This window comes from Rhinolophus ferrumequinum, chromosome 25 (assembly GCF_004115265.2).
Source record: "Rhinolophus ferrumequinum isolate MPI-CBG mRhiFer1 chromosome 25, mRhiFer1_v1.p, whole genome shotgun sequence".
In the NCBI taxonomy this organism is placed as follows: Eukaryota; Metazoa; Chordata; class Mammalia; order Chiroptera; family Rhinolophidae; genus Rhinolophus; species Rhinolophus ferrumequinum.
In genome coordinates this window covers 30165753-30179440 of record NC_046308.1, presented here as the reverse complement: position 1 = coordinate 30179440, position 13688 = coordinate 30165753, and the positions used below count along the sequence as shown (strand labels likewise).

Here is a 13688-nt window from a genome sequence, read left to right as displayed (position 1 = left end):
GCTTACAGTCTAATGTAAGGTGGTTTACAGTAAAGTGTTAAATTTAAAAGTGTAGCCTATAATTGCTGTCGGAACTTGGAAGAGTGAAAAGCCAAAAAAAGATGAAGGAATTAGGGAATAATTCATAAGTGAAGTGAGACTTAAACTGGCCTTTGGAAAAAAGGCAGGAAGAAAGCCAACCATTTCAGAGGAGGGCAGCCATAGGATCAAGGCTGAGACACAGGAGTGGGCTTGGTATGGTTATGGGACAGTGCACGTACTAGCTTGACCCTAGGATGGGGTGCCAGGTGAAGGACAGTGGTAAGTGAGATATGTTAGGCAGGGCTAACTCACCAAAGGCCTGGAAAGCTGGGCAGAAAACAGGCCAGAGAAAAGCTGTTTAAAAAAAAAATCAGACAAATATGACTGATTTCCTTTTAGTGTCAGGATCAAAATAATATGAAAATTGATCAATAACTTAGGTTCCTTTACCTATTTATTTTTTTATTGCAGAATATTGGGGAACAGTGTGTTTCCCCAGGGCCCATCAGCTCCAAGTCATTGTCCTTCAATCTAGTTGTGGAGGGCGCAGCTCAGCTCCAATTCCAGTTGTCGTTTTCAATCTTTAGTTGCAGGGGGTGCAGCCCACCATCCCATGCGGGAGTTGAACCGGCAACCCTGTTGTTCAGAGCTCGGGCTCTAACCAACTGAGCCATCAGGCCGCCCCTCCTTTAGCTATTAATATCAAACTTTAGAAACATTTAATGGTCTTTGCAGAGAATCTGTTGTCTCAGAATTCGTTTCATTGTAAATTAAATCCCTCATCACAGATTTTAGCAGCTATTCCACTTTGGCACCCTTAGAGTAGCTTATGTCCCTTACAGTATGGTGTGGTTAACTGACTGTGACTTTGGGATCAGAAGATCAATAATGGATTCGTCTATGGTGCCTCCATCATTTCTCATGATTTTTCTGGAAATGTGTGCCAGTTGTAGCTCTGAACTATAGGAGACGCCATGGAGTAGAAATGACCTGGAGGTGGGTCACAGGATGGAAACGGTTTCAGCACTCACTACCTGTAATATGAGGATTACATTAGGATCATTAGCCCAGAGAAATACAATCTAGTTCCTGAGTACTTAGACAATATGCCAGGCTCCATGGAAATTCAAAAGACGATGAGAACAAGGTTTGTCGATAGAACTATGAAAGTGGAGCCAGATGGCTGCTAAGTTTAAATCAAGTGTCTGAGGACACTCATACTATTCAGAAATGACAGAAGACTTATTAGCACAGTGGACCAAAACAAAACTGAGTTCTAGATTTGGCACTCAAGCAAAAATGGAGTCCCTAGTGGGACCAAGACCCAATATACCTGTTGTATGTTGTGTCTGCCCTTGGAAACTTTACTGAACTTAGATGAAGGAAATGATTCTTACATACCCCAAACACTAAATCTTGACTCTCTGAACCTCAGGATAGCATTTTTTTTTGATCTGCAATATTTCCATAAAGTTTTGAAAGTAGCCAAAATACTGAGAGCTTTTATGTGAAACAAGCGTCTGTCCAGATAGAGTGCAAAGATTAGGTAACTGCTAAGCAGTATAATGAAGTGATCTGTGGCTGATCAGAAAAAGGTCTATTCTTAAAGATCTCTGCAGATGCTATAAAAAAGATCTTGAAATAGTTCTTTTTTATTTTCACATGAAAAACATTTAATTTTCAAACGTTTGTTGAACACTTCCTACAAACTAAGCTATTTTTTAAGGGATCTAGATGCAAAGAATAAAATCTGATGCAATCCTGACGCAGTCCAAGTCAACTTGGGATGAAAAGAGAACTGCTAAATATCTACTCAAGATGTATGAGTAGATAAAATATCTAACCCTGTAGAAAAGCCCTGAGAAGACAGTTTGCTGTTATGTGGTTACTATGTTCAGAATTTTCACTAAATCAAAACATTGTTTTGCTTTTCCCCAAAATGATTATTTGACATCAAATTTAGAAGTTGTTGCTTGTAAGTAATTTGAAATGAAAGGTTTAAGCATTGTTCATTGTACTTTTTTCATTGCACAAATCATGCAATAAGAGCTCCACTAATCCTTCAATTACTATTGCCTTATAGTTACACAAGCATACCCATTCACAGAAATATTTTTTTTGAGTGATTCCTCCCCCACCACCCCATAGCTATGTAGAGCTTTCCCCCTGGGATTTTGGGGAACTTATGAACGGATCTTCATTATAGTGTAACTAAAATATTGATTCTGTATTCTCTGTGTGAAAGATGATTCTGTTGACCTACTCTCAGTAGAACATGAATTGTTTTCTCAGGACTGATGAATTTGCACTGAGTATCCATATTCTCTCACTCGGGTTCCCTATAACAATTGCATGAATTTATAAAATGGCTAATCAGCATTAGAAGTGTAGTCTGTGGCCGAAATAAAAAAGGGTAAAACTGACTGGTTTAGACAGGGAACAAAGCGATAAGCTTAACTTTGTTAGCATGGCATTCTAACCAGTGGAACTAACTAGCTACATTGAGAACTTGTCCTCTGCATTTTCTAGATAGGAAGTGATTAAATGCACACATTCCATTTATGATGTGTGCTAATGTATCTTATCTCATGAAAAAACATGTTTACATAAATCTGTATCCTTCGTTTCCCTTTCAGTTCTTTTTCTTAAATTGAGATGTAATTCACATACCATAAAATTCACCCTTTTATTGTGGTTTTTAGAATATTTCCAAAGTTGTGCAACCATCAGCACTGTCTAATTCCAGAACATTTCATCACCCTCAAAAGAAACCTCATATCCATTGCTTCCTTCCTCCAACCCTTGGCAAGTACTACTCTTTAGTTCTTTTTAATACCTTATTTATATTTTGCTAAATATTTGAATCGCGTTTCAAATTTTTTTTCTCAAGGACTTCAACAAGTAACATTTGGCTGACTTGCTCCAACCTCATCCATGCACATGTAACTTATCCCAAGTCGTTTCTTCCAAATCTTCAATTCTTATTACTCTTCACTCTGGGATTTGTTTTATTAAACCAGTCCTCTATTGGGAATACTGTTTTGAATGTCACTGAAATCCTTTCATAAGAAAACATATACATAAACATAAAATAAAACACAGAAAACATTTGTCTTTTCAAGATGAACTTCTTTAGGATGGCTTCATTTTTATTGTCTTCACCAGAAATTTCTTCTTTTTAACCGTGTGTCCGAGAGTTTAATTTCTATGGAAAACGTATGATTGCAGAGATCATCCTCTTTCTCTATATACACGCCAGCCACTTGCACATTTAATTTCCTCACTAAATAATCATATTTGTGTGTGTCTTTCAGAATGCAGCTCTTCAGCATCTATTTATTCGGAAGTCCTTCCGGCCTTTTAAATGTTTGCAGTGTGGGAAGGCCTTCCGTGAAAAGGACAAACTGGACCAACACTTGCGCTTCCATGGGCGGGAGGGGAACTGCCCGTTGACCTGTGATCTCTGTAACAAAGGCTTCATCAGCAGTGCATCTTTGGAGAGCCACATGAAGCTCCATTCGGACCAGAAGACTTACTCTTGCATTTTTTGCCCAGAATCCTTTGACCGCCTTGATTTGTTGAAAGATCATGTGGCCATTCATATCAACGATGGCTACTTCACCTGCCCAACATGTAAGAAAAGGTTCCCAGATTTTATCCAGGTGAGTGTCTACCACTCAGATTCCTGTGTATTTCCTTCTTTTAGTAGAAGAAACTTTGATTTATGGAAAATTGAGACTGCCTATCACCTGCATTTTCATCCCTTCTTTGTAACAACTTGACAGCTGAGAACAATTATTTATTCAGTCAAATTACTTTTGATGAACAAAAGATTATCATAATCTTTAATTATCCAAATAAGGCATTGGCATTTAAACATTTAAGTAGTATTACAAGTAATAAACACCCAGATCTGATTATAATTTTTAAAAAGTGCCTGAGTGGCCAATTAGCTCAGTTGGTTAGAGCATGGTGATGGTAACATCAAGTTTGCCAGTTCAATCCCCGCTTGGGCCACTGTGAACTGTGCCATCCTCAAAAAAAAAAAAAAAGTGGGTACTGTGAAGGATTAAGAAAACATGCTCCCACTTCCTGGCCCACACTATTGTCTTCCTACCATTGTGGTAGCCTGTCTTGCTTTATATTAAGGTCATTCATTATGGAAGGAAAACAAAGAGAAAGTTGGTATATGATATACTTTTCTATCAATCACTGATCTCCCTGGTATTATATTCTGGAGCAAAATGACTGAGGATAAATTCCAGAATATTTGCGATTTCACTTGGACTTCAAGTGATTGTATTGTTATATGCTAGTCAACGAATAATTAGAATTAAATATCTAGTAAAAATATATGTTTTTTTAAATCCCCAAAACAAAAGGAGTCTAGGGTTTAATCATGGTTCTACCAGTGTTGGGAGTTTTGGTAATTTTCTCCCTTCACACAAACAATTAGAAAAGTTGCCTTAAGGCAGAATCTAATAGTAAAAGAGACTCCAAAAATAATGAAGCAAAATTTCTTACAGGAGTAGTTTGATATGACTCACTGCTTAGCCCCTATCCATAGCCCTTCTTTATTGGGTATTTATGGCTAAGAGAGTTCAGAGGCCATGTTCCTTTATTTAAATTACATAAAAGTACAGAGAATAAGTTCCAATTAAGGAGAAATAATGCTGGTGTTGTATTGTTCTCATAAATGGGTAATGTGTTTTATATCATCCAATTTGTGTCCTTAATTCTTCAGAACCTGATTATATAGAAAGATGTACTGAAACCAATATAATTTTACTAACCAATGTTACCTCAATAAATTTAGTAAAAAATTAAAAAAAAGAAAGATGTAAAAGAACCAATTACTAAAATGGGATAAATTGTTTCTGTACATGCTGGAAGCAGAAAAAGTGAGAAAGAATTATTTTTTTGTCTTCCTATAGATGTCTTCTTTAGTGAAATTCATTTAAGTCCAAAGGAACTCTGCTTTTAATTAAAAAAAAAAACTGACTAAGCAAACACTCTTTCTTCCTCCTCTTCAAATCATGTTGGAGGTCAAGATTTGTAAGCTTTCTGGCTATTTGTTTTGTTTCTTTGGGACAGGGATAGTGTGTGTTATTGAGCCTAATTATCAAATCGCATCTGATTGGATTACACGCTCGGTTGGTGACAGTCCACGGCAAAGCCTTTGGCGCCCTCTAATGTTGATAAGCTGCTTCTTGTCATTTCTTTTGCTGCCTTTTTGCTGACTTTTTCTGTGTTCCCTGACTTTTCTGTGTCTTCATTGCCAGGTGAAAAAACACGTGCGAAGCTTCCACTCAGAAAAGATCTACCAGTGTACAGAGTGTGACAAGGCCTTTTGCCGTCCTGACAAACTGCGACTCCACATGCTCCGACATTCAGACCGCAAAGATTTCCTCTGTTCTACGTGTGGGAAGCAATTTAAGGTGTGTAAGCAGTGAACAGCCTGAGGTTGCTTAAATGGCCACTGAAATCATGTCGAACTAAGAATCAATACTTGTTTGGTTGTTTCATCAGCTTATCTCGTACTTACAAAGAACTGGACTGGAGATACTTTTGTGCCTCATGTTTGAGTTAGTTATATGATAAAATTAAGGGAAAAAGTCACCTTATTTTCTCCAAATAATTAATTCACACCCCAAACTAACAGAGTAACAATGCATCTCCTAAAAGAATCCAAATGTATGATGAGTAAAACTAAGTTGCTATTGAGGAATTCCTAAGAGAACGATACCTTTACTTATCAAATCAAGAGATTTTTACTGAGCACTTATTAAGTATAAGAGCCTGATAACTGAGCCTTGAAGACAGCGGAACTGTCATCTAATGGAGGTGGGAAATCTGTAGGATGTTGAAAGGGCTTAGATTACTTTGGGGTATGTTAATGACTTAAAGAATTAAAATGAAAAATAATAGGTATCAGTAACCTGCCTTGAATTTAGAAGAAGCAAAGGAAAAACCCATGGGAGACTCAGAGATAAAATTAAGCAAATAAATGTAAAAACAATGAAAAAATGTTTCATTGGGAAATCAGATGACAATGTGGAGCTATCACTGAGAGACACTCTACTGAATATGATTGTATGTCAGGCTGTCATAGAAACTGGAAAAGAATCAGAAATGGATTCAGAAAGGGGACAATAGTTTTATATAGACAAAAATGTATATAGAATGTGGAGACACTAAAGAGAAATAGAAATAATTTTCAAAGCTCAAGTTTTGTGGCATGTATATTATAGAATGTAATACCAGTGGTTTTCAATATACAGTAGCATGACTTAGAACTCCTTAGACAATTCTAATGTGAACAGTATAAATGGGTCTAGGTTTTTCTGTTTCTTAATTAAAAAAAAAAATCATCTAAAAGGATCCCTATCTTGTAGTGCTAACTGGTTGGCCATCTATCCAGCCCATTCAACATTTTTTGATTCTCTATTTTGTGCCAAAGATCACTTTAGCACTTAGGCATATTAAAAAAAACCTGTTTCTATTTTACTTTCACCCAATATATTAGGGTTCAGTTAGAGAAGCCAACCCAATACGAGTATTATGGAATAAAGGAGTTTCTTATAGAAAGAACTTAATTATAGGAGAAGGTGGAGAAATAAGGGTCTGAAAGGAAAAGTTGGAGGATCAAAGAAAGGTTACTAATCCACCCTTCTGAAGCCGTGATCTGGGTGGACAAAATGGGAATGAACTTACCTGGGGGAGCCTGGGAACGCAGCACCTCCACCCGTAGGCAGGCCCAAGAAGGAGAGCTGGTGCTGTTTGTGGACAACTGTGTTGCTGCATGTGGTGGTGGACATGGACTTGGCCAGCAGGGCTGACAGTTGGGAAGAGAGCTGGCGGCTGAGTGGAAGAGAAGAGGGATGAGCAGGGGTACCCCTGACCCGCAGGGCATCATGGCTGCTGCTTCATTTCCACCTTCTAGTCTGTACCAAAAGATGGGGAGAACTGGTCTGGTAGAAAGGTTCAAAATCTTTGCAAGACAAGTAGCAGTTTAATCATATGTCCAAGAGCAGAGCCTCACTAGATAAGGGAGCTGGCTTTTTAAAAAATTTCATTTGTTTTTATTCAAGATGGGCTCTACCTAATTTTCTCTCTGTGGACTCACATCAACATATGTCACTAGATTAGATCATCAAACTGGACCTAGACTGTGTGCTCCATCCATAGCAGATAGTGCAATTGTGTACTTGAACTCCTAAATCTATAAAATGAGATGTTCCTACTTAAATTCGTTTGGTATTTAGAAGAATATCATTATGTTTATTAAAATGTGTGGGGATTGAGTATACATATGGTTTTGTAAATCCAGTATTACCTATCATTCATTATCGATTTGTAGTTCTTGATGCCAAACTTATTCTATGTGCCCTTTGATCTCTTCTACATAAATGCGAAGTCTTTCTTCCCCAAAATCAGAATCTTTCAAATTGAATGGTCATTTTCAACTAAGGCTCAGTGGAATACATTTATTTACTAGTGAACGGTCATTCCTAGTCACTTGCTGTGACCTGATATGTTCTAGCACTCTAGCAACTGGGATGCATCTCGGGAGGTTGTGGGAGACAGTATTCAGTAGAGGGAGACACTCTACTGAATATGATTGTATGTCAGGCTGTCATAGAAACTGGAAAAGAATCAGAAATGGATTCAGAAAGGGGACACTGCTAACTTGTATCGAATCTTTTTTATATCCCTTCAATTAAAAAATCTCTACCCCCCCCTCCTCATCCCCCCTGCCTTTTCAAAAACTGTCTGAATAGCGAAAAGACAAACTACGGGAACATATGCAAAGGATGCATAATCCTGAGAGGGAAGCCAAGAAAGCCGACCGCATCAGCCGCTCCAAGACGTTCAAGCCTCGTATCACGTCCACCGACTACGACAGCTTCACGTTCAAGTGCCGCCTGTGTATGATGGGCTTCCGCAGACGAGGCATGCTGGTCAGTTCCTAAAGCCTCCAGATTCTCCCCGCTGTCTTCCAAGCCTATCCGTTTCTGTTTATGGCGATGACTTTTGTACTGTATTCCTACAGATTTGTTGATAGATTTTGTCAGTGGCTAGGGGCGAAAAAACGGAGGCAAACAATCCCAATTTCGAGTTCTCACCTTTCCAGCCTCCCTTCACCCTCCTTTGCCGAAGTTCATTTCTGGTGACCTCTTGGAAGAGGTCTTTTTCTATCACTTTTCATTACTAGTTTTGTCTTGCTTTACCCTTCTTATTGTCTGCTCCTACTGTATTTTATTTCCCTCTTCTCGTTTTTGTTCCTGGATATACTTTATCTTCTATAGTCTTTACCTTCTCCCCTGTTGCTCCCTTGAATGCCTCTCATTTCCAAGTACGAAACAGCAATAGAAGGAAACTTAACATCGGAGCAGGGTATGTGAACCAGGTTAGCTGAAACATCAGGGTAGCCAGTTCACTGCTCTCAATTTCTTTCGACCTATTATAGTTTTTGCGGAATACAGCAGGTCCTGGAATCCTTTCATTCAGTGTGGTTTCATTATAGTGTTGATGAGGCGCACGGTGCCTTAACTTTTGTTTATATCAATTAGCCTATGGTAAAATTGGTTTCATCCTACGTGCTTTCACTTAAACTTGCAGAACCTATCGAGGACGTTAAGTGTGGACTTACTGTATATTTCTGCCAGGAGCTAACGGCATAGAGCATTATTTAACATTCAGAACCGTAATTTTTATCTCATTCAGTGTCCTCTCTAAAGCTAGGACACTAAATACTGAACGACAGGTTTGCATCAGGACAATTCACCAAAGAAATTAATGCTACTGTAATTGTGCTTCTTCCAACAGCAGTTCTTTTGTCAAAGACTATTAATGGGATCCACAGTGACCCAATTCATCTTCAGTAATTTGCTGAACTACTGTTCATTCCTGTTAACAGTGACTGTTGATGCTTTGGTGTCAGATGGGCCTGGTGAGGCTGGTTCTGGCCAAATGCCTTATTGTTTTGGGCCACTGCTTCAGAGCATTTCCACTCCTAGCAGTCAATATCAAAGACATTTGTTTAGCTTCTGTTTGTAATGGAGTCTCTTTTTTTCCCTTAGGTAAATCACTTATCAAAGAGGCACCCAGACATGAAGATAGAAGAGGTGCCAGAGTTAACTCTACCCATCATAAAACCCAACCGTGATTACTTTTGTCAGTATTGTGATAAGGTAAAAGGAAACCATCCACAGTAAGATGCCTCTGTGGGAGTCCTGCTCAGAGCCAGTTTGTCTGCATGTATGAATATATACCAGGATCTCGCAGTTACTCTTAGCAGATGGTTCCGTCTTTCCCAGTAGTTTTCCATTCAGACAGGAAAGGGCTTGACGTACAGCCTCATTTTAAGCCAAATTCTTTTTCTTCAGAGTTAGTCGACTTTGTTTTCCTTGTTCCTTCTTTCTGTGATTTTTGTTAACAAAAGAAGAGTCTTATTACCAGGAGCTTAATATATGAATTCATTTAAAATTTCTAAGCTCAAAAATGAGTGTTCATTATCCTGCTTTTAAAATATATAGTAGATTTTGAATTTCTAGAAGATTGAGTAGGATGTGGAAAAGTTTTGTGGTCGAGTCCTCTATTTGTACTATTCTATTCTTTATTTTTGTACAGTTACAAACAAGACAGAAAGAATCCACATTTATTGTTTCATTGTAATATTGTTTTCTTATATAATGTAGCTGTGTCAGCTTAAACGTAAGAAACATTTTTAAAGCATAGATTCACCGCTATACTTACTAGTTGCTTATAGACTTGCCATATTGGAAGATTCTTTGGCATCTAGCAGTCAACTATATATATCATATTAAAGCTTTCACAGAAAGGCTAAGGATGACCGCATTTAGAAATGGTGTTCTCTTTCTATGGCTGTGTAGCCACCTCTTAAACTTTAGGGTAAAGTTTATTTTTACTATTACTATCTTAGATATATAAATTCAAGGAAGATGCCTGGCATATCTAGGTGATGTTCTTGTTTTATTCTAATTTATGTTATGTCCTTATTATCCTTCAATACTGAGGGTGCCAAAAAATCTATATAAGTGGACACTTTGGTCAACGTTGCTCAAGCAGTAGTTCACCATAATCAGAAGTGTCTGGATGCAGATAGTAACTACTTTGAGCACCTCTGGTAATTTCAGAAGTCAAACGTGACTTGTATTCATCTTTTGTTATCAGTATATTTTGAGTATTGCAAATTTAATATAGTTTTCCTTTCTTAAAATGTGTATACATTTTTTTGGCATCCTCTGTATACCTGTTAACATATTTTATTTTGGGCTACACAAGTACTTTTTCTCATTTCCTTGTAAGGAAATTGTTAGATGGTTTGTTTTAAGCAGGGAAGTGGAACTATAAACTGCTTTCATGGCAAAGCGTTTGAATTTGTAGGTTTATAAAAGTGCGAGCAAGCGGAAAGCCCACATTCTGAAGAACCATCCTGGGGCTGAGCTCCCACCCAGCATTCGGAAACTTCGTCCTGCCGGCCCTGGAGAACCAGACCCCATGCTGAGTACCCACACCCAGCTCACAGGCACAATAGCTACCCCTCCTGTCTGCTGTCCCCACTGCTCCAAACAGTACAGCAGCAAGGTATGGGAAGGCTTCTGACTAAATCTTAGTGAAAGCCACAACTTAAGGAATCTCTTGAGAGAAGATGGCTTCTCTTCCACATGCTCTGGTGGCTTCTTCTGACTTGATAGGGGACTAACAGAGGTGTTTTCCTAGTTCAGATGGCTGAAGAACTGTTTCCTGAGAATGGGGACTCTAAGCACAGAATGGGAAGAGAACATGGTGGACTTTGCCCAGAATTAGCGCCATCTGATAGCCTGAGCTATCAGATGGGTTCCTTTTTCCTTGGCCTCCTGAGGGTCTCCAATGTGGATATTCCATGCTCATAGTTTATGAGCTCAGGCTTCCAGAAGTACTACATAGGACTTAAGTGATAGTTCTTGAACAGGGGATCGTTTTTGCTGGGGGGCTTGTGATTGACTGCTGCAGGCATTGGTGGGACAAGGGGATGCTGTGAGGTATTCTGACCCTGCCTGATGGTGTGGGGTCACACGATTCTTTAATTTCGTTTCAGTCTCTTCTTTTTTCCCCCCTTCATAGCATTGTGTTGCTTTAGGAAGGGCAGGCACAGTCAGCATCGCTCTGATTTTTTTTTTTTTTTTTAATGGATAACATAAAAGACTTTAGGAGTCTTTGGAGGGTTTGCATTTGAGAAAGACTGAAAATAACTAATTCCAGTAATTATTATTGGTTTTTGCTGTGATTTTGCAGACCAAGATGGTACAACACATTCGCAAGAAGCATCCAGAGTATGCCCAGCTCCCTAACACCTTACACACACCACTGACAACAGCTGTGATCAGTGCTGCACCAGCTGTTTTAACTACAGATAGTGCTACTGGAGAGACTGTGGTGGTAAGTCTGTGTCACTGGTAAGAACATCTCAGCTCCTTCAGTGGTCTTCATAGCTTTCAGTGCCGAAGCCTTGTCTATCTTGTCAGTTAATTAGCTGCAAATGTCGCCCATTATCCTTCAGTATTCCGTACAATGCATTATGCTGATGAGTGGGTCTCTCAGTCGATGCTTTCCAAAGTTCTTTGTGAAATGGGTAGCACATTTTCAGGGCTGCTCATTTGTGCAAGATTGTCAGAACCTCTAGGCTAGCTCCACTGGGCCTGACACAGACAGATAATATAGATATATAGATAATCTTCCAATGTCTTCTCAGCTTTGGGATTTTTTTCTATCTGAGGTCAGGGCTAATTTGTAAGTTCCATGATCCACCAGTGAGACAAATTAAATTTCTGTAGGACTTAAGAGCACTGAAATAGTTGCAAGCAGTGGTGTTACCAACTAATGTGTTTTGTGTGACTTTTTCTAGACAACAGATCTGCTAACCCAAGCCATGACAGAACTGTCCCAGACCTTAACAACAGATTACCGAACACCACAAGGCGACTACCAGAGAATTCAATATATCCCTGTGTCACAGTCTACATCAGGTCTGCAGCAACCTCAGCACATACAGCTTCAAGTGGTGCAAGTGGCCCCGGTACTGTATCACATTTATTTCTCTTTCCTTTCGTGCACGCCATATTGTCAGCTGGCCAATATGGCAGCTGACCAATATGGCAGCTGAGGTCAGCAAAAGCATCCGATTCTCAGAGCTGGAGCTGGGTCCTACATATGTTTCTGCATGTAAACTATGAGTCAAAGGCATTTGTAAAACTTCCACTCCACAGGCTGTCAAGGGCTCTGGATGTAGCAGTAGAAGAGATTTCTGTCTAGAGTAGTCCAGAGATTTTAGGTTCCAGCACCTACTATCATCCTGTGCTACTGCAACACAGTGTTATAATGCGACCTCTTTCTAAGCCTCTTCAGAGCCTTATCCCTGAGCACCCAGGTGGACTACTTTGGTGAGGAGCCAGTTTGATAAGTCCCTACCTGGGCATTGAATGCCTAAATCAGTGGGAAGTTACAAAGAATAATTTTGATCCAATCTTTGAATATCAATCGGTACCTTCTACCACTTAATTAGTAGCTCATTCTTACTGGTTAGTGAGCTGAAAGAAGGAACCCTCGCAGAACTATTGTTTCACTTAATTATGCTGAGGGCGTCCTCCAGGCACAAATGAACAAACTTGTTGCTTTGAAATAATTTGGTCTTTGAAAATGTGAAACTAATACCAGAGCAGGAAATTGGAAGTTGCCACTGTCACTGACTATTCTTTATCTCGTTTTCCTTATGGGATGGTTTTAATTTTAGGTTTTGGAAGAATTTGTCAATCTCTGGAGTTACCTGTAAAATACGATGTATATGTACATTGTTCTGGAAAAAGAGTCTGTATTTTAGCCAGATTTTCAAAGATGTCTATGCTACATAAAAGGTTAGGAACCTTTTATGGTCCAGTGGTTTAATTGTGACAAGATAAAAGTGAAATTTCTTCTTTGATCTCTTTTAACTGATAAAGAATAAGTCATTAAATTTAATTGAAATTTAAGAGAAAAAAATTTTAGATTCCTGAGAGCTTCTCATTCAGCTGATTATTAGGAGCTATATTTCTTCTATCTTCGTCTTTTCCAGAATTTAATAGTACTAGTGGCTTATGTTTTTTTATAAGCATAATTTTTAAAACTATGACTTTCTTTAATGTTTGCCATCTTGGCTTAGGTGTGGCACCTCTGGGAGTAAAGCACTGGATCTGAAGGTCTATTCTATCAATTCTTATATTTCTGTTGGGATTCTATTTTAGCTGAACTTTTTCTCTGGGAGGATTTCCTTAACCTCAGTCAGTATCATTTGTTTTCCTTCTCCCTCCAGGCCACCTCCCCTCACCAGTCTCAGCAGTCCACTGTGGATGTGGGCCAGCTCCACGACCCCCAGACCTACACCCAGCATGCCATCCAGGTGCAGCATATCCAAGTCACTGAGCCCACTGCCTCAGCGCCATCGTCCTCCCAGGTGCACGGCTCCTCCATAGACTGTTCACAGAGCTTAATGTGGCCTCGGGGACCTTGAAGAGTTAATCAGAGTGAAGGGACATTATCTTCAGAATCTAGTCTCCTTGACAATTGAAACGCTATTGTTATTTTGGACCTTCATTTTTATTTTGGTATTATGGACACATGTTAAGTGA

At 39.1% G+C, this 13688-nt stretch overlaps 1 protein-coding gene across 5 annotated transcripts in view; it reads left to right on the top strand.

Moving 5' to 3' along the window:
- Positions 1-13688, top strand: part of PRDM10 (PR/SET domain 10) — a 91353-nt gene that overhangs the window by 66588 nt on the left and 11077 nt on the right. For all 5 annotated transcript variants that reach the window (XM_033098082.1, XM_033098083.1, XM_033098080.1 and 2 more), the window contains 8 exons: positions 3336-3683; positions 5304-5459; positions 7803-7982; positions 9105-9215; positions 10432-10632; positions 11323-11466; positions 11933-12103; positions 13373-13513. In XM_033098082.1, coding sequence (XP_032953973.1) covers positions 3336-3683; positions 5304-5459; positions 7803-7982; positions 9105-9215; positions 10432-10632; positions 11323-11466; positions 11933-12103; positions 13373-13513 — 1452 coding nt within the window. The remainder of the gene's footprint in view (positions 1-3335; positions 3684-5303; positions 5460-7802; positions 7983-9104; positions 9216-10431; positions 10633-11322; positions 11467-11932; positions 12104-13372; positions 13514-13688) is intronic.